Genomic DNA, 25,338 nt, shown 5'->3' on the forward strand with positions numbered 1-25,338 from the left:
CATGGTGGTGTTGAATTAGCAGACGCAGCGCATTGAGCATCTTGTAGATATAGAGTTATGATTCAGACATTATCAGAAAGAACCCCACCTTTGTCCCATCCTCAATTTCATGACAGGCACTGGGCCTGCCGATAAAGATGCAAGTGCTTCCTTTCAGTGAGTACTGGATGAAAATTGACATTGTGGAACCCCAATCGACGAAGATCGAGCTCGACATGCTCGCGATGGGAAGACGCGGATGACTCATGATTTGTGTCGCCTGTGCGAAATGGTCCGACTCCTTTGGGGCTTTTACAGGCGCTACGAGGAGGTACATTATCTCCGCATATAGCGACACATATCTTGCCATCTCCATTTGCGGCGACATCTCAGTCGCGACTCCTGTTCGGAGTCCATCTCCTAACAATGAACTCTCTGACCTTATACCTCCTCAGTATCGCTCCAATATCTCTCGAGTCTGTTTCAATCGGAGCAGGGACATCCACATACACCATGACCAATGTCTTCAATGCCTGGCTTTGCACCCGATTGACACAATGCATCCACCACCAATTATGGCTCTCTTTGATCCTGCGTTCTTGCTTCCCTTCATCCGTGCTCCAGTAAGCATCTGCGTACGCCGGAATGATGATTACAGCGAATTCTGCGTGGCTGAATACTGGTCCGCGGTAGTAGAGCAGGTAGTCTACGCTGAATTTCACGCCTTGTCTGACAACCCATCCTAGTGAGCGGAAGTGGTGGTACACGACGTAGTTCAGCAGGAATTGATCATCGGGTCGGATCTTGTGCTCGGGTATTGATTTTGTGACGGGGAAGAAGCCGTGGGCAGAACAGGTTCGTAGTAGATCGTAGCCACTGTATTCGGCATTGCTGGTCTCGGAATTGCGGATCTCGAGTACGCCAAGTCCGTAGGAGAGGAAGAACGCCTCTTCGAGCGTTAGCTGGAGATGTTCTTGATTCTCAAAATCCGGGATCAGCTCTTCTTCGTCTTCATCATCAAGACCCAAGTCTGCGGGTTGTGGGGGAAGAGATGTTATCGCAGGATCCGGAATCGTAGTCTCCAGTGGTCGAGGAGTGGCCTCCACAGCCACTTGCTCCTTCTCACCATCCACCTCTGTAACTTCAGTTTCAAGAACACTCGGATCCAGCTTCCCCTCCTCCACTAGTCTTTGCCGCTCAATTTTCTCCGCCTCAGCTCGAGCACGCTCCAACTTGAACAGTCTTCGTTTCTCTCGCCTCGCATTAGTATTCTCTTCCGCTGTTCCTCCACTTCCAGCACGCTTTGCTAATAGTCGCGCTTTTTCTCGATTTAGCCAGCTCATTTCACTTCGACTGAGAGTGCCTTTGCCAAAGAAGCCCGCTTCCCATAGGGCGCGCGCATGCTTGGGATCTGTGACATGAACGGATCGTGTCTCGGAGGAAAAGTATCCAATGTAAGGTGTTTCGGGGTGGGACAAAGGCCGTGAGAGAATCTGTGATAAGTAGGCATATGCGAATCGCAGGATTGATATGGGGTTTGTGGGGTGGAATGCCGGGAGGGGATGTATCTCGAGAGGCAATGGGCTTTTGTGGATGAGACCCCAGTTTGGCTTCTTCTTCTTTGGTGGTCTTTTCTTGATCGTTTGCTCAGGTGCCGCCTCATTCGCATTTAGTCCGTCCGCGGGTGGTGGTTCGGCTCGAGCATCAGGTGTCGCCACCTCGGGCGTGGCCATCCTGTGGCCCTGTTACAGCTTTCGTTCCGACTTGTGTTCGCAAGTCTCAGCTAGGGTCTTGCAACTCTGGATGAATTCTTGCTCTGGTGCGATGAATCTTGTGGTCGTTGGGACTTCTTCAGTTCAACTGGTGCTGATGAAAGATGCTGCGCCAAGATAGTCGGAGTATGAAGACCATGCGCGAGTATTCAAATCTTAACGGCCAACGAGCGAATGACTCTGAAGTCGTGAAGTAAGTCTCTCATGTGCTGGTGCAAGATGTGAGTGGTTGGACGTGAAGAGTAGAAATCTTGGCATTGATGACTCAGCCAAATCTATTCTCGTTCCAGGTTTCGCGTGTTCCTCTCTGCCCATCTCATTCGTACATCGTACGAGGACTCTGAATTCTTCCGCACTGCACATGCTACATGGCGATCGCTGGAACGCCACAAAGAAGCCTTACACGCCATGACTGGTAACGCGAGATTCACGCGCGTCTCGACAGTGAAGAGACTTGGCCGACCTGCTGGACAGCCTGGACCACAGCCGTAGTCTGAGCCATGTCCACAAGAAGACCTCACACGAAGACCCGCGATGGATGCGGCACCTGCAAAGCACGGAAAGTCCGATGCGATCTTGAGAGGCCCATTTGCCGCAATTGTACGCGAGGAAACCGGCCATGTCACTACCCGAATCAAGTGCTGGCTCTGCCCAGTGCGCTGGGTGCTACCTCAGCAGATGCACAGATCTTTCCCGTACGAGACATGGAGCTCCTGCATCACTACACGTCAATCGTGTACAGCACCATGACTGATCGGGCGGACGATGACCATCTTTGGCAAGATGCAGTTCCGAGGTTGGCTTTTTCTTATCCGTTTCTTCTCCATGGTCTTCTCGCCGTTTCAGCGCTCCATCGCCGTCATGAGTCCGAGGGTAGCCAGAGACAGCCATTGATGAATGTAGCTCGATATCATCAGCAACATGCACTCAATCTCTATATACCTATGCTTCAAAACATCGACGAACAAAACTGCCATGCTCTCTTCGCATTCTCGATTGTCACCGCTATCATCTGCTTCGGCATGCTGTCAGACGAAGAAGAAACGGCACCGCCTTTGGTCATTCGAGTAATCGACATGTTCGACGCGCTCTCCGGAACGGCCGTCGTAGCAGAAGTGGCGTGGGAGTGGCTGCATCACGGGCCGATGAAGGTCATTCTGGAAAGGACCGAACCCGTCAGGGAGAACTTGGATGGTCTGGAACCAGGGCTACGATCCTCATTGGATTTGCTCTTGGATCGCGCTGAAACGGCATGTCTCGAGAACCATGACCCGAGCGGTTTGGACGCGGCAACCCGGCGCAAGGCATATCACAATAGCATTTACAGCTTAGGCTCCATTGCGGCCCCTTTGGTGTTCAAAGATCGACCATTTGGTGTGGCAATGTGCTATCCTATCCTCAGTGGGAACGCCTACATCTCATTGCTTCGCCATCGAGATCCACTCGCACTTGCAATTCTCGCCCACTACGGAGTGGTGCTCCATCAAGTGGATTACAAGCTATGGGCTTTGTAAGTGCAGCTTTCCTAAACATTCATCATTTTTCAAGCTTCTACTCACTCTTTGGAAACTTTCTAGTGAAGGAATTGGGCAACAGCTGACTACAATTGTCGCTAAAGAGCTTGACGATCAATGGCTGCCCTGCTTGGCCTGGGCCAAAGCTCGTGTCACTCAACCAGTGACGCCTGTATCAGACTCTACTATTACCGACGCCTGAAGATCTCGCAAGCGAGATCTGGTATAGCATGGCCTGTCATGACACATACTCGAGGGTCAATATCGTGACACCATCAGGTGTAGTCGTACAAGAAATTCTACACAGGCACGAAGTTCTGCGAGAATACGGCTCTGATGCAGCAACACAGCATTTTGCAGGAGAGAGCAACCACGGTCTGATGCAGCAACAAAGCCTTTTGCAGGAGAGAGCAATCATGGCTGGCTTGTCAATTGCCATCGTCGCTTATTGTTGTGCACCCTGTTTGCGATAAGTATTGCTCACTGAACACCATGAGCCGCGCCAATGGAGCTGTCCAACGGGTGTCCTCGGTTGTCACGAGTAACCTCTCCAGGATTGCAGTTGCACACTCTTTTTAGAATCAAGATGTGAGCTTGGCGATCACATTCAATAAATCTCTGTCTTGCAATGGCTGCTTTCGGGTTTGGGATTCGAGCCCTCCCCACAACGATGCTGGTCAGGAGAACTCTTACTCTCGGAAAGGACCAAACAAAGATGGCATCTGCCTGAATTTTGCTGCGCGATGCAACTGAAGGGCGCTTCACTTGCAACAAGCTCATCGTGCAATTCGGCACGGAAGCTGAGTGTTCTCAGCGTGAAGCAAACAGAGTAGAGCAGAGTTTCCCTGGGATGTTCAGGAGAGTAGAGTTCACGAATGACTTTCCACTGATGCACATGGCTGTGTTGAACCTTAGTTTGACGAGGATACTTCGACCAATGAGTGTTTAGGTTTGCTGTGTGGACAGGATACAGCAGGGTTCATGCCAGCGGCCTTCATGGCAACAGCTACCGGATCAGTGCCCCGTGCAAAACCAACACGTCACTTCGTTGTATCTTTACGTTGTGCGGCCGCCGTAAGATACACAGCGAAGCATGCGCGCCAGCGACTCGAGGTCTCGATCGTCCAGATGGCTGAGTGATGCCAGAGTTCATATACTGATCCTATCAAAACGAGAGCTGGACAAAGCGCATCGTACCGCCAGCCATGCAATGCGTTCAGGGCCAGCAACACGATCAGATTCCAAAAGGCGACAATCCCACGCGGCACAAATCTTCTGCACACCTGGATCCAAATCAAGTAGCTTGGACTTTGATCGACGTTGGACTGGTGAAAACACACGCGAAATGCTTGCCAGGCGACATTGTGTTTGTGCCCTACCAGCTTGACAATGTCGTATACCATTTCCCGCTTCCGCCGGGCTCCCAAGCTCCAAAAATCTTGTCTGCCGATGCGTCGACCCAACATTTGAAGCCCAGCAGCGAGCACACGAGATCCAACAAAGTCAACGAGGAGACAAGATCAGTACCGCGACAGGACAAGGACGGGAAAAGTGAAAGGCAGATGCGGAGGAAGACGCGCGTGCGTTCAGCGAACAAGAACTTCCCAATTCGCGTAGACAGTTTGCAGGCGATACGACCTTCTCCACCGTCTTACGAAGAAGCCATGGAACTGCAGAGGAGAGAGCACAGCGTTGATGCAACCGAGGCCGAACGTCAAAATACCCTGAAGATGCTAGAGAACCACATCTCAGCAAATAGCTACCTACAGCAGCACGCCGCCGCTCGAACTGCAGGACTGCCGCCAGGAAGACAAACTCCGCGAGATCGACGACCACCAAGCAAAGTATTAGCTCCACGCCAATTGTCACAAGACGACAGTATTACAACGTATCGCCCTCGCGGCAGCAGATGTCACTCTCGTTCAGCCAGTATTCCGAGCAGACAAGAAGAAATATATTCTCGTCCGCCTAGCATAGCCAAAGCTCAAGTCGTTTTGGGTATCTCAGAGCCTGGCAAAACCTCAATCGAGCAGCTTTTCGACCAAGCAGTTCTCGAATTTCAGCAACAAACAGCCGAGACAGCGGAGCGCATGTCTTATCGCGACGACATTGGTCTGACTCGTTGGGCTACTAACTCAGCGAGGAAAACCACAAAGCCCCCGAGAGATGAGGAAGCGGCCGCCGACGCTCCCATATATGTTTCCGGGAAGAGTTGGAGACCCACTGCAAAGATACATCGACATTTTGGGAATGGCAATTCGCAGGGGGTGAAGATCAGCACACCTGGACTGGCGAAGAGGTTGGGAGTTCCTGTCGGAACACATACGGCGTTAAGAATGTGAGTGTCTCTGGCTTGTTGAAGCAACTGCGAGTTAATGTGCTGATTATGTTGCCCAGCGATGCGTTCTACGACAATGACTGATGCACTATGGGCGAAGCAACCGCTTCATAATCTACCCATGAAGGTTCTACTCGGGCCATTGAGAGATCCGAATCCTCCTTTGCCATGCCCAACTCGATGCTTGATCCTGCTCTATTACCATCCTGCGACCCGACGGCTTCTAGAACCCGGTGACGATATAAGGTCGTGGGAGAAATTCTCGTACCACATCGTGTTCAGTGTCGCTCAGAGCAGTGAAGCCTTTCGGCATTCAACGCATGCCGTCTGGCTAGACAGCGATGAGTGTCGCGATCAATGCGTGGCACGTCGCCTGAGTGGCAAACATGGGGCGAAACCTCTTTATGATCGGCACGTAAGAACGAACGGACGAGCGCAGGTACAATGCCTGCATATCGAACCGGCCGATCATGTTGATGTGAACACTCTACTAGCACTGTTGAAATTGACACAGGCATGTCACTCTCATATCCAAGTTTTCAAGCTGCATGAAACGTGTATGTGCACTGGATTCATTCATCTTTCATTTTCAAGCATGGGCTCTACTCAACCGTAGCTAGTTGAGGATTGGTATCGCTGAAGTAATATCGTACAATATAGTCGTTGGAGACGAAGACAAGGCAGCTACTGCTCAGCAGGAAGTTCGCCAGCAACCTTGTGCTCAGTCTTCTTTTCGCCATCTAGACGGTGCGTAAACTCATCGACAGAGATTGGCTCCTTTCTTGTGACGCCATGGTTCTGCGATTGTTCTTGAATGACTTCCTTGACAGGAATGGTCTTGTGTGTGACGGATGGCTTGACGATTTCTATGAGGTGAGGTTAGCTTCGGTATAGCGACGGGATTTATAGGATGACTGACCTTTCTCAATCACGGGCTGGACGACCTCGTGCAAGTGGTGGTGAACCTGCTCGCCAACGACTTCTCCCTCGTTGACCTTCTTCTCATGTGTGACGCCCTCGTCGGTTGTGTCTCTGAACTTCTCGCGTTCTGCAGCGGCTTGCGCTTGGGCCTCGTCTGCCTTGGTGTCCTTGTTGATCTTGCGGTATTCCGTAGCAGCTTGCTCGTGGTCGTGCTTTGTCTCCTGAACCTCGCGGTCTTCGAGAGGCTGAACCGTGGTGTGATAGTGATCAACGTGCTTCTCCTTGTCTACGACTTTCTGCTCTCGTGTCTCATGCTCTTTCACGATGGTGTCGTGTTCGACGGCTGGAGCGACTTCTTGCTCAACTGTGGTGTCTTTCTCTCCAGTTTTGCTCCTGTTGATATGTTGTTAATCATGAGTAATGTTGTGAAGATGTATGGCAGACTTACAAGAGCTTGTTAACGGCACTGGCTGCTGCGTCCATGATGAAGTATATCCGTGCGAAAGATGGAGATCTACTTGTGAGTGCGTTGCTGTAACTTTGACAATGTTTCAAGTATGGTAAGGTTTGTCAATATCCTGAAGAGAAGAGGTTCTGCAATACTTTTATACCAAGAGCATGATAGTATCCAGCATCATACTAATCTGCTGAATTGGCCACAGCAGCTCCTCACCATTCTGTAATGTGGTCTGCTCTACGTCTTCATGACCAACAACTCGCAGTATTAGTTGTGGCTCTCGACCACATGTGGCGCAGGCATTCACTCGCACCCAAAGACTTCACCTTCTTACATCACCCCATCCAAGTCTTCAGCCACCGTGATTGAGAAATGGCATCACCACGTTTACGTAGTTGAGGATACAGTGAGGAGCACGTCGGCCCCACAGCTCAAACAGGGATTTTGAAGAACCAGAAACAGGCATCGGACAACACTCCGGGCCCTGCTCTGATGCCGATGACAGCATAGCCAACAACCTGCCATCGGCATAGCCAACAACTTCTCTCCACAATTTTCATAACTGTGCACATTCTCGTGGCGTCACAGCGTTCTGTTGTTCGGGTCGAAAACCGCAGTTGAGCGATGGGAACGAATTAAAAAGGAAGCCGGATACGCGTGAAGTGAAATAGCTGGCCAGCAGCGTCGTTTCTCCCTATCGTACAACAAATTGAATCGTAGCCAATCGCAAATCCAAACCCAACGAAACGATATCATCATCAACCAAATGCTCGTAATTCAACGCCTTCCAAGGTCCCTGCACTCGCCAATACGGTTCCCATCATTCAAGCAAGAGCCTTGACGATGGTAATGGCTTGGTCGAACTCCTGCTTGGTCACAGTGCCGTCTTGAGTGGCATTGATGATCCACTGGAATAAGTTCGCAAGGCCTGGAGCACCAGATGTCATATCGACCATGATCCACTCGCCTTCGCCCTCCGAGATCGAGAAGTTGCCATAGCCAACTCCATGTGGGAATTGAGCCTGTGGTCTTCATGTTAGTAGGAATTCGCTGTCGTTGGAGATGCCAGAAACGTACCGCATGACCAGTGAGGTTGCCAGTCTCGTTGCGACCATCCTGGAAGTGGAAGACGGCAGTGGTGTTGCTGATGTCACCATTGGTCTCGACGGAGGCGCCTGAGAGATCGACGCTGAGTGGCTTGTCCGAGTAGAAGATGGCGGTGCGCTCAGCAATGTTACCGGCATCAAGGTCACGCTTGTTGCCTCCAAAAAGGGAGCCGCAGAAGAGCGAGCAGCCGATCATGAGAATCTTGCCCCAAGACATTTTGTTTGATAGTTGATAGTTGGTGGTTGAAGTTGGTCGAAGGAGTTGGTGGAGTAGATTTGATCGTTTGAGTTTGTGTTGCTTTAATGCTTTGCTGGATTGGTTGAGTGTGCTGATGAAAGTCGAATGGAGGAGCAAATCCTTCTTGCCTTTATACTGCGAAATGATACATTCGTGCTGCTATTCGGAGTCTCAGGCGCATTGGTGCCAATGGGCGGCATGTTGGTCGATTGCATCTCACCGGTCGAGATCACCGAACTCTGGAGCATTGTCTCGTCCCTCGCACGATCGCGCTGTGACTTCTCTGCTTGATTGGTGGAAGCATCATAAGACGGCTTAGTTCTTCGCTTGTCAGTAGCTTGAGCTGCTTGCGGCGGCATGCCGAGCGGCGTTTTGGGAGGCTCCGAGTCCGCCTGTCACGCAGAGCATATTGGTTGGTTAGCACATTGTAACGACCACGTGCTGGCTGGAATCATGCTTCTCAGACCATTTGCCAGCGACTACTAGGCTGAGTACGGATGCCAGCCACTGGTCCCCATTATCTTCGTGACAGAAGTACAGCGCAACCGGAGGGCAGGCTGCTGGGCAATCTAAGCGGCTTGTCTTGTTAGAAAGTGACAGAATGACTTTCGCGTGCTTGGAATTCTCCAAGCGTAAAATGTCGTGCACTTTTGGACTAGGTCGTCGACCACCTGCAGGGCGTGCCTCAGTTCGTGCCCGGAAAAGTAATGAACTAGACCTGATGTGGTTGCAGCGCTCAAGATTTGCCGCGAGGAATATGGTGAAGAGGAGGGAATATCCCTGACGGTGTATTGCTTGACTGGCGACGGATGATAGCAAAGAAGAGAGCTTGAATTGCCAGAGTCCAGGCCGTATGCGGAGTAGACAGTCATCAACTGAGTAAGCGGACTCTGCTAGACACAGCCAATGGCATCGTCGGAGCTCGATCGTGTTCAACTGCTAAACGAGCGAAGTCTGGCCTTCCTGTCCAGACTTGGCCAGGCGCGAGACCAATGTACCGAAAGCACCGGATAGTGCGGGCATTTAGAGGTTTCATGACTGCCCTCAGTCTTGAGAATCTTTTTCGGATCACAAGGCTGGACATCAAAGTTCTCCGCGGCGGCCGCGGACAACAATGTCGAGAGAAGAGAAGACAGGAAGTGGAATGATAATACGAAGTGCTCCTGTGTTGCTGGTCAGGGGTCATTTGCCAGTGTCACGTGGAAGAGTAGCGGTCAATCCAATGGGAGTTTCTTCGGAGTTGGATGCTCAAATTAGGTCCATGGTCTGGCTGGAAGGCATTCCATCAAGGTTCGTGTTCGAAGCTCAGGCACAATGATAATGTAATCTGCCGTGCGCTCTCAATGAATGTGCTCTCCTATCATCTATTCAATATATTTGTCCAAGCAGGAGTTTCTGTGCCAGCCCCTTCGAAGGCTACAAAGAAGTAAGTGGCAGCGGTCGCCAAATTGAATAATGAGAACGCTACCCAGAACGCTGCTGGGCTTACTCGTTTGGCCACCTTAGTGCCTGACTTTTGCATTTGACCCACGTCCCATAGGGTCATGCCGGCAAAGAGAAAGAACAACATCAGCTGAATGACGCCCAGCACGGTCAACCAGAATAGATCTCGAGGGAAGCGTACGTATCGAGGAGATTGTAGACTCTGGGGCTGGACACAGTCTTTTTCTTCATCCAGAGTTCCTTCGCCCTCATTTTGCCGCGCAGATTTTCTTGTTCCCTTCCAGCTTCGAACGATGGTTTGAGGTAGTGATTGGCGGTACTTGCTGAAAATGTAGGACGTCAGAAGCCAACGATGGTACGCCTCACTACGGCCCAAGGTTTCAACATCTTTAAGTAGTGATCTAATAGCTACGAGACCGTATACCATAGCATCGTCCTCGAATTCCGATTTCGGTTTCGATATCGAAGGACCCTCGATCACTTCAACAACGGCAGCGCCGATATGACGATTGTTCGCAAGGTCTTTTGCGACCGGTTCCGGATCAGAAGCAGCAACATAAATATGAGGGTTTGATATCGAAGAACCTGCGGCCCCTGCAACAAATGTAGCATCGACACTACGACCAGTCGAAGGCTCTTTCGTGACCGGTTCAGGGTTAGAAACAGCAACATGACCAGAAGGTTCCGACGTCGAAGAACTTGGATCCATTTCAACAACTGTAGCATCGACTCTAGTATCGGTAGCAGGCTCTTCAATGTTCGGCTCGGGGACAGAAGCAGGAGAATGACCAGGAACGAGGGCAGCTCCTTTCACCAGTAATACAGCAAGCGCATAACTACCCATAAGTGCCACCGCGATGAGTGGAAAGGTGATTTGGATAGGTTTGGCGTAACAATGTAATCTGCCATTGCAAATCTTGGCGTCTGCGCAACTTGTCGTGCCACTTCCATGTAGACACGCCGCTCTTGTCTCGCCCGCTTGCAAAAGGTGATGAGGATATCCTAAAAAGCTTGAAACACAGAACCATAACGGTAGTGGCGTGTATGGCAGAAGGGAGTATCGCCAGAAAGGAGCGAAGAAAACGCTTAGAATCCAGTAGCAGAGCGTTGCGATAAGAAGGACGGCACCAATTCCAGAGATCCAGGCGCACAAATTGTTGAAATTGTCCGTGAGACTCGAATGCTCTAGATATGGCACTTGGGCAATCTGATACCAGGATAGGCAGCAAATGACGGCATGGCACAGCAACACGCCGCCCAGTAGTAATTCTTTGACTTCAGGCCTGTCCGAGAACCATTCCTGAAACTTGCGATGAGGGTCGTCTCTCAATCGGAACGCAAAGATCGCTGCCATCCGGGCCAAGCTGCCCACTAAGAAGACTCCGGCCAATACCTGGACAAATGGAATTCCTTTCATGGCGAAGAGTCTGATCGCTTGCGGCAGGACCCCGAAGATGAACAGCAAAAGCCGCACGGAGACGTTCCCGACAGTTAACTGGCTCCTTGAAAAGTTGGCACTTGATACATCATCGTCCGATGCCGTCTCTGACGATGTCGTACGGAGTGCTTGAAAGATGGCGAGAATGTCGAAGATACAATCAGCCAGGACGAAGACCGGCGATGAGAGATGTGGTACGAGACTTCCTTCTGCCAGATAGCCCGCATCGAAGATTATCTTTGCTGTCGGAGATTCTTGTCCCATGGCATTGAGTGCGAGCGGGACTAATGCCCAGAACAGCGTTTGACCAGAGACTTGTTGAACTTGATGAGCATCTTGGTACGTGGCGCTCAGCGCCTCAGCGCTAGGAGCAACTGGTGACATGGGTTAATCTGGTGCCCTCTTCCGTGCTCATCATAACGGAGGGACGTACTGTTTTATGTGTTTTAACGAAAACAACAGCTCAGCACAGCCAGGTGGCGGTGCATGATCCTTCTGTGCAGATCATGTCTCCCCCACCTCTTGTTGCAGCATAAGCTCGAATCCTTTCACACTGCGCCGAGAGACTAACTAATGTCAAATTTTTTCAGACAGGGAATTGGAGTCGTCGATGGGACATAGTGTATGAAGCGCGCAAGTCCTACAGATCCAACCCATGATCCTTCGAATCGTCCTTCATCTTCGCGATCGCTTCCACCGCGATCTCTTTGGACCAGCCCTCAGTGACAGCTCTCCGCAAGATATCCTGCTCACTCTCAGGTGCCATACCACCAGGTGCTGGCGGTCTGCGATCAAGGTTGGTAGGAAATGGGTACCCCTCACACACAGCACGGATATAAGCATCGACCTCGATGCTGTGTCCCTCAGCGCTGTGCTTTGCCTTCAACTCATCGAAAGTCGCCTCAACAAGTGGCAGAGAGTCAATCGCCTCCATCGTCTTGCCAAAAGCACTCGATACCTGAATCAAATTGGCGCTGCGATTGAAGTCCTTTGTGTGATTTTCACCTGCTGCGTGAAATAGTGCAGGGTTGAAAAACACAGCATCGCCTTTCTCCAAAGGCAGCGACACCCATTTCTGCGTGAAGTATTCACTGAACTCTTGTCTTCGATATGCCATGAATCCTTGTTCGAACATTTGGCTGAATGGCAAGAACCGCGTTGGACCGGACTCGAGTGGCATGTCCGAATGCGCTACTGCGCCTTGTAGAGTCAAAAGTGCGCTTGCGGGATGCATAGCCTTAGGGAATCGTGCTGCGTCTTCCGTTGTCTGGAAGCCAATGTGGTAGTCTCTGTGCGGGTTTTGCGCTTTGCCACCAGGCTTTACGATGTTGACTTGGCTCGTAAGGCGATATGCTGGTCCTAAGTAGCTTTCGCAGACGACTTTGAACCAAGGATTACTGAAGTATTTGACGAAGCTTTCCGGATCCTGGAGGCAGTGTTTTGAGAATGAATTCCAGATTCTGCTGTTTGCGCCTCCAGCTGCGAAATGATCGCCCTTAGTTCCAGCGGCCTGCTCTTCACGAGATATGATCGCGGCGTAGGCTTCGTTGGCCGAGTCGATGGGACCGAGATCTGTGAAGAAGTTCTTCAGGACGTATACACCCGGTCCACTGGTGAGCACATGGTATAGCTCATCTTGGAGTCTCTCAATCTGGTCGATGTTGGAAATATCGAAAGCTGCACTATCGTATATCGGAATGTTCTTCTGAATGTCTTTCGCCAGCGGGTAGGTGCCTTGGAGTGTACTCTGCTCAACCAGTGTCTTGAAAGCTACCAAAGATGGAGGATCATCTTCCGCGAACTTCCTTGTCGTGACTTTACGTGTCTTGATTTTCTGGCGTCCCCAGGACGGCACATCAAGGTAGATTATTGCCCCAACAATGGCTGCGGTTGCCGCTATCGTTGCGGCCACGGATTGGACACGGCTCGATGCTGCCGTCATGATTGCCAATGAGTTCGTACTATGAGCTGCATTCTTAGTTCGATGTTAGTTGATGGTATTTGAGACTGCGCGGCAAGATCGTAAGCCGCTCGATGAATTGAGAACCCGCTCGTCGGCAGACCAAAAACGGCAAGTTGCACCGCCTTGGCCCCTCGCCCAGGAAGGACTTATGCACTTTCACAATTTAGCCGTTTGTGCAAATAGCCAGAATTCATCTTCGTGAAGATCTGTAGTCGATCGCTCGCCTCTCTCTATATCATAACGCCCTTCGTGACCGCCATGCGCCAAGCATAACATTCAGTGATTTCTGCCGCCGGCAGAATCACCCCTCATACCGCGATACGCGTTGTGCTCACCCGTTCCGCATCATCGTTGTATCCCGTTCAAGATATTCGTCAGCTCCTTGAGACGAACCGGTTTCGTCAAGAATAAATCCACTCCCGAACTAAAAGCCTCCTGTTGTGCGCTCGCGCTGCCCAATCCAGTGAGCGCTATGATGGTTGCTGCTTCCAGTCCCTTCTGTTTCTCGAAGCCTCTGATCGCTCTTGTGGCCTCGAAGCCATTGAGCACAGGCATATTGATGTCCATTAGAACGACCTGTGGTTTAATCGGCGCTTCACCTTTGGGAACTGATTCCTTCGTCTCGCCTTTCTCTTCGGCTTCGAGAGCTGCTTGCTTGTACACGTCTACGGCCTGCTGGCCATCGGTGGCGACTATCTTACGATGGCCGTTCTTCTCGGCATATGTTACGAGCAGCTGAAGGTTTATGGACTGCGGACTCATTAGCTCGATCAGAGACAAGGTGGTGACAGGATCACTTACATTGTCATCAACCAACATCATCGACACACTACCTTCGCTCTTCTTGTTCCTATCTGCTTTGGGACTTGTCTGTTTTGACGACCCGGCAATCGTGCTGACTCTCGGCTTCGATCCATTCAGCGATGGAGTTGGTATTCGAGGGAATTTGTAGTCGGATGAGAGGTTCCGCTCCATTTTCGATGCCTCTGTACGAACCGAGTCTTCAACACCTTCCCCACTGGACGGACTGCTCGACATTTGTTCCTCTTGCTGCGGCCGACTGATTATGGTATCGTTTCGCCCTCGATGCACCAGACTGGGACGCTGTGAGGAGTCGACCGCATCAGGATGAGGGACCATGGCGGGTATATCGCTCACGGCGCCAGCCAGAGCCACATCTCGTGCGACCTCACGTTTGACCTTCATGCAGGCCGAGATGGCCTTAACGAGACGTTCAGGTCCAGCTGGCTGGGCAATCAACTCAATGTGGCCTGTCGCGATGTTGCCGAGCCCAGGCGCTCGCATCCTCCTGGCAGAGACAGTGCTGTCACACAGTACGATGAAAGGCTTGTTGCTCACTGCACTCGGTGACATTGGTCCGTCGAGGCAGCCAACTTCTTGCCTTCGATGATGTTCATTGCTCAGTTCTGCCTCCGAGACCAAGTAGATATCAGCTGCTTCATCGCCTTGCCACGTGCAATTGTATGCATTGACGCCGATCTCGCCAAGAGTCTTGTGAACACTGCTCAACAACAGAGCGCGTGCAGTCTCATCAGCTCTTTGATTACCAGAAGGTGTGCTCGCAGAGTCAATGATGCCCACGGAGCAGCCAGCAACAGCTCGCGCCATACCGGAAATGGAGCGATGCAGTGGTCGCGCAGGGTTGCGTGCCCCAGTCTCTCGCTTTGTGCGACTCAGCTCAAGTGGCAGAGTAACCGAGAAGCAAGACCCTACGCCCTTCTCGCTCAAGACTTCAATCTTACCCTCGAAAGACTTCACGATCTTTGCGACCAGGTTCATGCCAAGTCCAGTGCCTTCAACTAAGCTGTCTTCTTGCGCAAAAGCGCGGAAAAGGTGATTCTCCAAGAAATCTTTCGACATGCCTTTGCCGGTGTCCTGCACACTAAAAGTGACATTGAACCGTTTCTTCTGATTCTTGTCCGGCAGTGGATTTGCCTTTAGTGATACTCGAATATGGCCGTTCTGCGTGTATTTCAGCGAGTTCGAGACCAGATTGATGCAGATCCGTTTCCAGGCTCCCACGGCAACAGAGCATCGCCAATCAATGTCCGGTGCTCGGTCGATATCCAGTATCACGGCCACTTTTCGAGTGAGAATAGTGTCGGCATCTCTGCTGCAGCAGAACGAATACACTGCCGTTTCCACAACTTCCTCCGTGATCTGGTCAAGAGCAACATCGACGTCCAGCGCCATGAGTCCGCCCATGCGAGTTCTCTTGGAAGAATTGGAAGACAGCTTTCGCCCTTGTCGATCCAGGGTCCTCGGAGCTCGCGATTTGGCGTGGTGGTTGATCTTGCTGAAGTCGAGGAGGTGATCGATAATGTCCAATAATGTCCGTCCACAGATCTCAACCTGTGAGATCAAATTCGTGTTGAAGGAATCGAAGTCGCTCTCCTGCAGACATTCCACAGAGCCTAGAATGCCGTGAAGGGGACTTCTCAACTCATGGGATATAGTGCTAATGAAGTCCGACTTTGCGCGATCCGATGTTTGTGCTTCAATGCGATGGATTTCGGCCAGGATGACATCGCAAAAAGCGGTCATATACTTGACTTCAGATTCCTCTGAGAAGAGTCGGAGCGGCGAATGTGACCAGAAAAGAGAAGCAGCGTACCAGCGCTGCCTTGTGTTATCCCACATGCCAACAAGACCGAAGCTTCGCACACCAGGGAACAATCGCAAAATTTCAGCGCAATCGTCTCGACGGCCTTGTTTCCTTCGCTTCGAACAAGATGGAGCATGCATTTGCTTGCCGTCGAATGCTTTGCCCAAAGAACAGCGGCAAGACTTCGCATCGCTGTTGTATTCAGAAGACTCATCGTCGTCGGAAGAAGCGTCACCGTGCTCATTGAAGGCCCAAATTTTCCCTCGAGGATACCGTCGCAGAAGGGATCGCAAGAACTTCTCGGTAATCTGCTCGTGGCACTTCATGGAAGCTTCCGCGGCCTCTCGTGCAGTATCGGCATCCGTCATGGTCGCCAGCGATATCGCACAAGATGACGCCAATACATGGCACTGCTTTTGAGAGAGGTCCTCGCCAGTGGTTTTTTTGATGGCCTTGGTTTCAGTGTCGGTCCCGGTCGTATTGGCTTCCGCTGCACTTTGATGGTTGTCTGAGCTCATCTCGGTATGATCCGTGTGAGTCGTGGAGTTATGGCCAGATTCGACAGTCTCAATGAGACCTCCGAACGTGCCAACTGCAGCATCCAGGAACATCACCCCTTCGACATCCATGGCTTCGCGGATGAGTTTCGCAGCGCGACCAAATGTGCTTTGTTTACTGGAAATCTCGGGGTCTTCCAGCTTCTCTGTGCTTCGACGATACTTCAGTGTATGTGAAGGTGTTGCAGTTGGCGGTGGAAGCCCACTGACACCACTGAACGCACGATGTCGCCCTTTAGGAGAGGTGTTGGCAGAAGGCACTGCTAGATTTGCGTCTGCCTCTTGCTCGCCCACGGCGACTGCGGTAGCAGCGATCGCAGACGTTGGCGTGGTCATTGGCTGCACGCCCAGTGGGTGCTGCATCGCCGGATCTTGCTCAACGTCCTCCATATTCCAGTCTGCATTCCGCTCAGCCCAGTCCCGAAAGCCAGATGCGCCATCAATGAAAGCACCAAGTCCAGCGACCATCTTCGTCCCGATTTTGTGCTCGGCAGTAGCTCTGACCATTTCCAGATGCGTCATGACGGTGGTCGCCATGTCCCGCATGAAATTTACGCTATCTTCGTCAAGACCATGGCGAGGCTCATCGTCGAGCACACAGTACGCGCCGATATTGATTCCTCTCGGCGTAGTAATTGGAACACCGGCATAGAATTTCACTTTCGGTCCGCCGATCACAAAGGGGCGGTCGCAGTATCGTGTGTCTTCGCCGAGATCATTCACAATGTGAATTATGCTTGAATTGGATTCGTCTTTGTTCGAGCCCTCATTAGATGGCAACATGATTGTCTGCTCACACACTGAGTATCCGCGGGGTATAATGCTATGGCCCAGCCAGAGATCGTCTTCGACCGCATGCTTGGAATCATCTTGGAGACTCAGTGTCTTGGTAGACTCCGCGAGAATGTATGCATTCGAAGCATCGAAGAAGAATAACATAGCACGTTTCGTGTTCATGCGTAATGCGCCTAGTTGACAGAAAGCCTAAATGGTCGTTAGCTCCTCATACAAACCCTTGCCAGCTGAACATCATACCGTCAGCGCCCTGTCCGGACAGCTTAACGGCCTATGCAGTCGCACTGCACTTTCGTCGCCAATATCACATGTCGGCGGTCCGGCCTTGGTGAGCTCTCGAATGGGCTGATAGTATCTGCGCGCGTAGAATGTGTCAGAGCAGAAACTTTCCTCGATCGTGATCCGGCAGGCGACCGCTCCCAAGCTTACCGATAGAACTCCCGTGCCCGACGGCTCTCGTAGAGCATCTTGCGGCGTGGGCTGCCGGTCTTCGCGCCCGCGTGAGAGGTCATGTCGTCGCCGACATCGACGCCGGAGTCCTTCTTGTCGAGAGTCGGCATGGAGGGGCATGACGACGCCTGGTTCGACATCTGTGGTGAGGTGGGAGATCACGGCTCGCGCCCCGTGGTCCGGCCAGGATGTTGTTCGATGCCGAAATATTGGCGACGCGGCCTGGTTGGCGGGGATCCCATCGATTATTCTTCTAACTCAAACATGTGATTCCGAATGAATATGAATTCTCCATAAGGCTGCGAAGAAGTTGAAGGCTAGGAGGAAGATATGCACTAGAGCTGACCTCGACAGGCTACGTGGACCCTCTCGACCTGTTTTCAGGACTGTGGCGTGCGGAAACAGGAACCGTGCCACCCAACATCGCGACCTAGAACTGTCAAGGGTGTCCTTGTCGTTTTCTGATGAGCTATGATTGGACCAAGGCGTCCGTACCAAGGCTGAGGTCTGAAGAAGGGGCAAGCGCCGAAGGGTGATGCGATGGCCCGTTGCGAGAGTCAAATGGAACCTTGGCAAGCGACAGTGATGGCTGCTTGATGCATCGACGCATCGGCGGAGGATCACAAGTGAACAGGCGAGGACTCCATGAAACGGTCGATTTCTCCATAGCGCGAGATTCCCGGCGCTCGCTCCGAGCGCAAGCGCCGTCTCGGCATCTGCGCTTTACGGTTGCGCTGCACGACCAAACTCGGTTGGAATGGAACGTTGATGTCAACCACATCTCATAAGACTCATATCCGATGCTTCGAATAAAGCTGACTGTCCTTACAGTGGCGAGGTGCGGCCTTTGCGCAGCTGCGATACACCTCTGATCCTAGTACGACACTCAGGAATGTCCTGACCATGAAATTGCCACGCCAATGACAGAGGATATTGCAATATGCCGCACGAGGAGCACGACTTTGCAAGTCACTGCTATCATTACGTTCGTGAATCGTGCTGGAAAGGCTATCATACGACCTCTACTCTCAAGGAAGATATCTGAGCACAAAGCCCAAGTAATTTTCTGGTGTGGTCACGCGAAAGAGGTTGGCAGAGGTCAAGTCTAATGGTGGCTGCCACGCACTCGTTTACAATATCCGCACCACGGTTCACCATTCATCGGCTATGCTTGCCATCCTGAATGTGATTATTGTTAGCACGACTCACAAGTAATTTTCTGAGATACTTACAGCTGATCGACAGTGCCTTGACGGTGATGGAAGTGGTATGCTCTGGTCCAGACCTTTGTATTGATGAGACCTTGGCGAGCATTCGTGCCGTCTTCCAGAAAAGCCTTCATCGTTTCTGCAGCTGTGTGAAGCATGTTGCTGCCTCCGAGCTCTAATTGGAGCGCTTGAGCGATCCGATCAGAGCCGGCCATGACTTCGAAGACATAGCCAATTATGAATGGCAGCTCCGACTCGTTCTCAATGAAATTTGGGCCAAAGTAGCGAGACAATTGACCTGTAAGATGAGTGTGCAGCATTCGCAGGAGCTTGTATCCACGAAAATGGAGATTGATGTAGTCGAACAGGTGATGCTCTTCGCCAGCCATGCCCTCTCGAACAACTTGTAGAACCTGCGTAGGTGTTAGATCACGCTGGGTGGTGATCTGTGCGTGTAGAACTGATAGATCCACGGAAGGCGAGTTTGTTCTACGCGCTTTCATGGCAACTGACAGCATGGCAACCAGATTAGCTTTGGACACCACAGCCTGATCGTGGTCAACGTATCGTGGCTCGAACGTGTCTCGAACAGGCGTGGTGGTTTTCAAGCCTCGTGGGCCCTTTTTCGAATGTACGATCAGGGATCGGCCACCACCCGGTCGACGGTTGCGTGCAAAGGTGGCAGCGCTGCCACCAAGGGCGAGAACGAATCTCTTCAGATAATCGCTTGGCTCAGAAGGAGGCGCTCCCACGAAGAGACGCTTCGCAGAGTGGGTTTCTATCATGTACTCGATGTCGCGCCATGGAGCTGTCAGCCCGGCGCTTTGTTGACATGCGTTGTAAAGATGAGCTGGGTAGAGCACAGAGCCCCAAGCATTGCACAAACTGATACCAGCGTCTTGCACGCGAAGGTTGAGATGGAAGAGGAGTAGACCGGCCAGGACGGGGTGATTTTTCAGCAGGTAGAAGCTTGGCATCTTAGGCGCGCCTTCTGGAACCGGAAGCGGCAAATTGGTCATAATGTCGTCCAAGACCCAAAAATTTGCGGTCTCCTTGATCATACGAAGCACTTCATCGTTCGTTGGTGCCCACGTGTCGATCCGCCGATTCTTAGAAAGTCTGAGATAGTCGTCCATGATGCCAACGATTCTCCTTGCATGGTTCTGTAGATCGCAGTGCGCTTGCAGTACATGATTGCGCAGACTATTGTGTATATCCAGAAGGATTTGGAAGGCAAACCCAGCAAACATAGGCAGTTGTCGTGCATCACAAGTGTCTGTCATGAGACGAATGCCTCGGGTGAGCTCGTCCTCAACGGGTAGATCCACGTGGGCACGAGACAACTTCGTGAACTCCTGCAGCAGGTTCATCGTAATGATCAGGTCTTCCTGATCCTGCTCCTCGAGGCTCATTGCTGATCTATCCTGCTCGGGTTTGTAGACTCCATAATGATCCGGCTTCAGTACTGGAACTTTGCGTGATGTCAAGATTTGAGCAAAAGAGCTCAACATGTTGTTCGCATTTCCACAAGTCCATTCTCTAAGAGCCTCGCTTTCACCTCCGAAATGTTCTGCCAGAAATGCAACTGCGATCATGTAGTCCCGATTGCCATTCCATGGCAACCGGTCCCAGACATCAGAGTCTCTAATCTCGATGAAAGCTGGACTGTCGATAAGAGCTTCGCAGCTGTCTTTGATCATGCGAAAGCCGGTGTCTGTGGTGACGGCCGCACTCATAAGGTCAAGCTGGCCATTCGCATAGTCCACCCAAACACCCGAAATGAATTCTCGGATGCTGTTCAGATCCTCGAAGAAGGAGAACACGGCAAATGCGTTGTCGAAATCGTCCGCCTCTGGCTCGTAAGAAACATCGACGTTCGCTCGCTGTTCAGGTAATTCGGGAGGCGCCGTGCCTTCTGACGTGGGTTCTTCGACTGTCAACGCACTAAACGTGTTGGGAAGATCCACTTCATCGCTGATGTCCTTATCCTTCTGGTTGCTTGGGTCCAGAATGTTCAGAACTTGCTCCAAGATCTCAATGAAGTATTGGTGGCTAGCATTAGATTTGAGCAGCTCGTCATTTCCGGCATTGAAAGCCATTTTGGAGAAGAAGGTCGCCGCATGCTTTCGCATACTGATGGTGTATTTGATCAGGGCCAAGATATTCTGGGAGATGCGGATCCTGGGATCTGTTGAGTGGGCGATGGTTTTGGCCATCCTTACAAACTGGGTGAGAGGCACTGTGTACTTCGACTTCGAGCTCGCCTCGCCATTATTTGTGTTTCGGGAAGCGCTCGTCTGGACATCAGCCTTGCAGCGTAGAGCATTATCCACGAGCCAGGTGGTCAATTTCGTGGTCCCTTCTTTGTACAATCGGTATGTGTTCCATCCAGCATTCGGGGCCATTGTGGCAATGCTGCTCTCGAATGCTGGCCGTTCCTGCGCCGTCAGTGATGGCAGTTGCAGAGCAAAAGAAGGACGAGAGAAGTCTACTCAGTTCACGGTGGATGAAACATGCCAGGCCCCTTGTTTGGCATCAAACAAGACCAGCGGAACTCTGCATGCCCGTGACTTTGCCGGACGACTTGTCGCATATTCATGGTGCGAGGAATTTGATGCGGGGCAAGAAGCATCGACTACGTGCGACAAGATCTCGAAGATCAGATGCACTGGCTCGGCGTGTCTGTCGAGGCTTGTTGTCGTTGCAGCGAAGAAAGTGGCCGTGAGGATGCGGTTCGCGGAGGGTTGGCAAAGTGTGGTGAGACACGCGCCGGCGCGCATGACGCATCGCGACGCCGACGACATCGGCCTGAGGTGGGAGCACTTTTTGCCCATTGACATGTGAGTCTTGAAAGGTAAGGCCGAAACAAATATAACGCCATTTCTTTGACTCTTTCTCCCGAGAACCTTTCCCACACACTCTCTTCCTTCTCCCCATCACATCTCGCAATTATGCCGTCCAACGGAATTGACATTCCCCAGCGACAAGGTCGTCCTGACGAACTTTCGCGCACCGTTTCCAACTCCTTCAAAGACTCTCTTTCGACGAGCCCAACCTTGACATTTCACAGCCCGCAGAACTCCTTCAACGGCCCTCCGAAGGCATCCGCGAAACAGCTCAAACCGTTCCAGACGACAGACATCAAGGTTCTACTACTGGAAAATGTCAACCTCGCGGGGCAGGAAATTCTCAAGACGCAGGGCTACCAAGTCGAGGCACTGAAGACTTCTTTGCCAGAAGACCAGCTCATTGAGAAGATCCAAGATGTGCATGTCATCGGCATTCGTTCAAAAACACAACTGTCTGCCAACGTCCTCAAGCATGCGAAGAACCTCATCGTGATCGGCTGCTTCTGCATCGGCACCAACCAGGTCGACCTCAAATTTGCTGCTGAGATGGGTATTGCCGTCTTCAACTCACCGTTCTCGAACTCACGCTCCGTCGCTGAGCAGATGATTGGCACAATCATCGCGCTTGCTCGACAGATTGGCGACCGAAACACCGAAATGCACAATGGCACATGGAACAAAGTCTCAGCAGGCTGCTGGGAAGTAAGAGGAAAAACGCTGGGCATTGTTGGCTACGGACATGTTGGAGCACAACTTTCTGTTCTCGCGGAGTCTTTGGGCATGAGGGTCATCTACTACGATGTCATCAACCTGATGGGTCTGGGTACGGCGCACCAGGTACCTTCACTCGATGAGCTCTTGCAGAACTCCGACTTTGTGACACTGCATGTGCCTGAGCTGGAAGAAACGAAGAACATGATCGGCGAAGCGCAGTTTGCGAAAATGCGCACTGGAGCATACCTGCTCAACGCTTCGCGTGGCAGCGTTGTGGACATCCCAGCCTTGATCGCTGCCAGCAAGGCTGGCAAGCTCGGTGGTGCCGCCCTCGATGTCTTCCCCAACGAGCCTGGCAAGAACGGAGATACCTTCAATGCACAGCTCAACAGCTGGGGCGACGAGCTTCGCAACCTCAAGAACATCATCCTCACACCACACATTGGTGGTTCAACAGAAGAGGCACAGTCGGCGATCGGTGTCGAAGTCGCAGACGCGCTAGTCAACTATGTCAACTTTGGCACAACGCAGGGAGCTGTCAACTTCCCAGAGGTCACGCTCCGTTCGCTTACCATTGAGGAGCCAAACCACCTGCGCGTCATCTACATTCACAAGAACGTGCCAGGTGTGCTTCGCAGGGTCAACGAGATTCTTGGCGATCACAACGTGGACAAGCAGATGACGGATTCCAGAGGCGATGTTGCTTACCTGATGGCGGATATCTCGGATGTTAATGTCAGCGAGATCAAGAACCTCTATCAGAACCTGGAAGACTTGGGCAGCAGGATCAGAACGAGAGTGCTGTACTAGTGCTTCGTCGCTGTGTTCAGTATTGGTGCAAGAGAAGGCTTGGACGGGACCACTGGCATTGACGGGAGGGATAATGAAGTTCTGGCTTTCAGCGGCTTATGCACGCTACAGCTGAAGATAAAAGTGAAATGCTAGAATTGGTAGCAACGGTGGCGTAAGGAAGTAAATAGAAGATACCATTGCATTCAACATGGCGTTTCCGCGCTCAAGAGCGCGTAACCCCGCTATCGTTCATCGAGAAGTTTCATGTGAAGATCTAGGCTGCAAGGCGTACAGTTCTCACAATCCATGATGAGTGCAACTTGTAAGTACACAGTACTGCTAATTCTAGTCACGTTATAGATTTGCAATCACTATGTTTAGCCAGAGCAGCAAGTGAATGTTGGTGAACAAGACAGGGATATTTTGACGCTAGTGAAGAGTGCCTGCCTTGTGCCTATTTGTTAATCGATAAACAGCCTCCGTCATTCGCTTCAGAGCTACACAAACGAACCACAACTCACACACCTCCCCGAACACCACGCGCATTCTGAACCAACACATTTCTACACAGCCTCCTCGAAACGAACACCATGGCAGACGTCGAAATGACCGACGCGGCACCGAAGAAGGTCAAGGCTGGCGCAAGTGGCGGCGACGCAGCAGACGGAAAGAAGAGGTTCGAGGTCAAGAAGGTGGGGACACTCGATGCGATTTGCGCGTAGCTGGATACTGACATGTGTGGGATGCATAGTGGAACGCCGTCGCACTCTGGGCTTGGGACATCGTCGTCGACAACTGCGCCATCTGTCGAAACCACATCATGGACTTGTGCATCGATTGCCAGGCCAATCAGGCCAGCGCTACGAGCGAGGAATGTACAGTTGCTTGGGGAATTTGCAACGTAAGTCAAGAGTCGAACTCTGGGAGGAGGAGAAGGAAGGGAAGGAGAGGTCTGGCTAACGTGGTGACTCCAGCACGCTTTCCACTTCCACTGCATTTCGAGATGGCTCAAGACGCGTCAGGTGTGTCCGCTGGACAACAGAGATTGGGAGTTCCAGAAGTATGGTCGTTGAGCTGGAAGCGGGCGCGAGAAGCTTAGAGATCATCGATACGAGTATTTGCGACAAGGCGCTGGAGCACAGGCAGACGCATGGTCAATCCCCCACGCATACGGCACGAAGGTGGACGGCTGGATGAGGCATTTCACGGCGCAAGGGGCAAAAGTGTTGTCCAAGACATGACATGGGTTTGAAGCTGGCATAGATCAAGTCATGCTAGAAAGTGGCCGTGGACAGGCAGAGTATGATACCAGCTCCATGAGAGCTTTGCAGATCGCTCTGCCGTATCTTCATCCAGTGCACTCGTATAGTGCTCGCAAGCGGTGTGCGGTGATTCCTTCAGCGCCATTGAAACTGCATACCGCCGGCCACGTATCAACAGCTATGTTCCCTGCTTCTTCCTCCTCACAGCATGACCATGGTCGAGTCTGCTGCACCACGTTCTCCACTAGCTGACCTTCTTGCCGTCCACCTCAATATGTATCCCCTGTAGAGAGGTCTGCGCTGTTCGCAAGGGTAGGAAGTGTAACTGATGCTTGTTGAAGAAAGGCCACGGAGGCACGATCATGACAAACGCGAGTGCCGTCCCTCCGAGACCGATGTAGAGCGTCTGGTAGATGTCCTGGGTGAAGAAGCCGACGAGAAATGCGACTGCGCCAACGAGCGAGAGGAAGCCATATGTGAGATAGTCTGCAAGGCGCTGCCCTTCGAAGTCCTGATCGACGATTAGTTCGTTGGCATGATTGGGGCTTGAGGATTGAGACGAACAATTTCGCCTTCGTAGATGGTACGCGCTTGCTCGAGTATGGCTTCCATGGTTTCAACTGCCTTGTTCGTGTGCTGCTTCGAGTCGGTATGCAGTTGTCGTTTGGAGCTCCAATACAGGTGTCCAGACTCCACCGCAAGTCGGCGGATTTGGCTTGCAAATGCCGACTGCGGATGCGGGAGAACGGGCACTTGTCAGGGGATCAAAAGGCTTGTGTTTGACCAACGTCAGCGGAAATGCAGCAACGATCAATCGACAACGACACAAATCGTACCTGGACACGTGGAAGTGTTTTGGATGTGCATGGGCAGCTTATGTTGAAGCAAGAACTATGTCTGTTCACTGTCCCGGGGA

At 51.8% G+C, this 25,338-nt stretch overlaps 12 protein-coding genes across 12 annotated transcripts; 4 read left to right on the top strand and 8 right to left on the bottom strand.

Moving 5' to 3' along the window:
- Positions 1-368: 368 nt before the first annotated feature.
- Positions 369-1,712, bottom strand: RHO25_010985 (uncharacterized protein; the record flags this gene model as incomplete). The annotated part of the gene is made up of 1 exon (XM_023602137.2): positions 369-1,712. The coding sequence occupies one exon, from the start codon at positions 1,710-1,712 to the stop codon at positions 369-371; it is 1,344 nt and encodes a 447-aa protein (XP_023451088.1).
- Positions 1,713-2,695: 983 nt separating this feature from the next.
- On the top strand, positions 2,696-3,467 carry RHO25_010986 (uncharacterized protein; the record flags this gene model as incomplete). The annotated part of the gene is made up of 2 exons (XM_023602136.2): positions 2,696-3,261; positions 3,329-3,467. 2 exons carry the CDS (start codon positions 2,696-2,698, stop codon positions 3,465-3,467), a joined length of 705 nt encoding a protein of 234 aa, XP_023451087.2.
- Positions 3,468-4,470: 1,003 nt separating this feature from the next.
- Positions 4,471-5,687, top strand: RHO25_010987 (uncharacterized protein; the record flags this gene model as incomplete). Its single annotated transcript, XM_023602135.2, has 2 exons — positions 4,471-5,603; positions 5,663-5,687. 2 exons carry the CDS (start codon positions 4,471-4,473, stop codon positions 5,685-5,687), a joined length of 1,158 nt encoding a protein of 385 aa, XP_023451090.1.
- A 600-nt stretch (positions 5,688-6,287) lies between these two features.
- RHO25_010988 (uncharacterized protein) lies at positions 6,288-7,007 on the bottom strand (the record flags this gene model as incomplete). The annotated part of the gene is made up of 3 exons (XM_023602134.2): positions 6,288-6,469; positions 6,523-6,917; positions 6,973-7,007. 3 exons carry the CDS (start codon positions 7,005-7,007, stop codon positions 6,288-6,290), a joined length of 612 nt encoding a protein of 203 aa, XP_023451089.1.
- Positions 7,008-7,805: 798 nt separating this feature from the next.
- RHO25_010989 (uncharacterized protein) lies at positions 7,806-8,304 on the bottom strand (the record flags this gene model as incomplete). Its single annotated transcript, XM_023602133.2, has 2 exons — positions 7,806-8,003; positions 8,059-8,304. The coding sequence occupies 2 exons, from the start codon at positions 8,302-8,304 to the stop codon at positions 7,806-7,808; spliced, it is 444 nt and encodes a 147-aa protein (XP_023450763.1).
- Positions 8,305-9,685: 1,381 nt separating this feature from the next.
- Positions 9,686-11,590, bottom strand: RHO25_010990 (uncharacterized protein; the record flags this gene model as incomplete). The annotated part of the gene is made up of 1 exon (XM_023602132.2): positions 9,686-11,590. The coding sequence occupies one exon, from the start codon at positions 11,588-11,590 to the stop codon at positions 9,686-9,688; it is 1,905 nt and encodes a 634-aa protein (XP_023451091.1).
- A 256-nt stretch (positions 11,591-11,846) lies between these two features.
- On the bottom strand, positions 11,847-13,148 carry RHO25_010991 (uncharacterized protein; the record flags this gene model as incomplete). Its single annotated transcript, XM_023602131.1, has 1 exon — positions 11,847-13,148. One exon carries the CDS (start codon positions 13,146-13,148, stop codon positions 11,847-11,849), a length of 1,302 nt encoding a protein of 433 aa, XP_023451093.1.
- A 366-nt stretch (positions 13,149-13,514) lies between these two features.
- Positions 13,515-17,737, bottom strand: RHO25_010992 (uncharacterized protein; the record flags this gene model as incomplete). The annotated part of the gene is made up of 4 exons (XM_023602130.2): positions 13,515-13,919; positions 13,971-17,336; positions 17,388-17,502; positions 17,577-17,737. The coding sequence occupies 4 exons, from the start codon at positions 17,735-17,737 to the stop codon at positions 13,515-13,517; spliced, it is 4,047 nt and encodes a 1,348-aa protein (XP_023451092.1).
- Positions 17,738-18,748: 1,011 nt separating this feature from the next.
- RHO25_010993 (uncharacterized protein) lies at positions 18,749-21,210 on the bottom strand (the record flags this gene model as incomplete). Its single annotated transcript, XM_023602129.2, has 2 exons — positions 18,749-18,776; positions 18,830-21,210. 2 exons carry the CDS (start codon positions 21,208-21,210, stop codon positions 18,749-18,751), a joined length of 2,409 nt encoding a protein of 802 aa, XP_023450988.1.
- Positions 21,211-21,756: 546 nt separating this feature from the next.
- Positions 21,757-23,178, top strand: SER33 (D-3-phosphoglycerate dehydrogenase 2; the record flags this gene model as incomplete). Its single annotated transcript, XM_023602128.2, has 1 exon — positions 21,757-23,178. One exon carries the CDS (start codon positions 21,757-21,759, stop codon positions 23,176-23,178), a length of 1,422 nt encoding a protein of 473 aa, XP_023450989.1.
- A 572-nt stretch (positions 23,179-23,750) lies between these two features.
- Positions 23,751-24,233, top strand: RBX1 (RING-box protein 1; the record flags this gene model as incomplete). Its single annotated transcript, XM_023602127.2, has 3 exons — positions 23,751-23,852; positions 23,912-24,061; positions 24,135-24,233. The coding sequence occupies 3 exons, from the start codon at positions 23,751-23,753 to the stop codon at positions 24,231-24,233; spliced, it is 351 nt and encodes a 116-aa protein (XP_023450998.1).
- Positions 24,234-24,666: 433 nt separating this feature from the next.
- RHO25_010996 (uncharacterized protein) lies at positions 24,667-25,034 on the bottom strand (the record flags this gene model as incomplete). Its single annotated transcript, XM_023602126.2, has 2 exons — positions 24,667-24,933; positions 24,987-25,034. The coding sequence occupies 2 exons, from the start codon at positions 25,032-25,034 to the stop codon at positions 24,667-24,669; spliced, it is 315 nt and encodes a 104-aa protein (XP_023450999.1).
- Between the last annotated feature and the right edge of the window lie 304 nt (positions 25,035-25,338).

This window comes from Cercospora beticola, chromosome 7, assembly GCF_033473495.1.
Source record: "Cercospora beticola chromosome 7, complete sequence".
NCBI lineage: Eukaryota > Fungi > Ascomycota > Dothideomycetes > Mycosphaerellales > Mycosphaerellaceae > Cercospora > Cercospora beticola.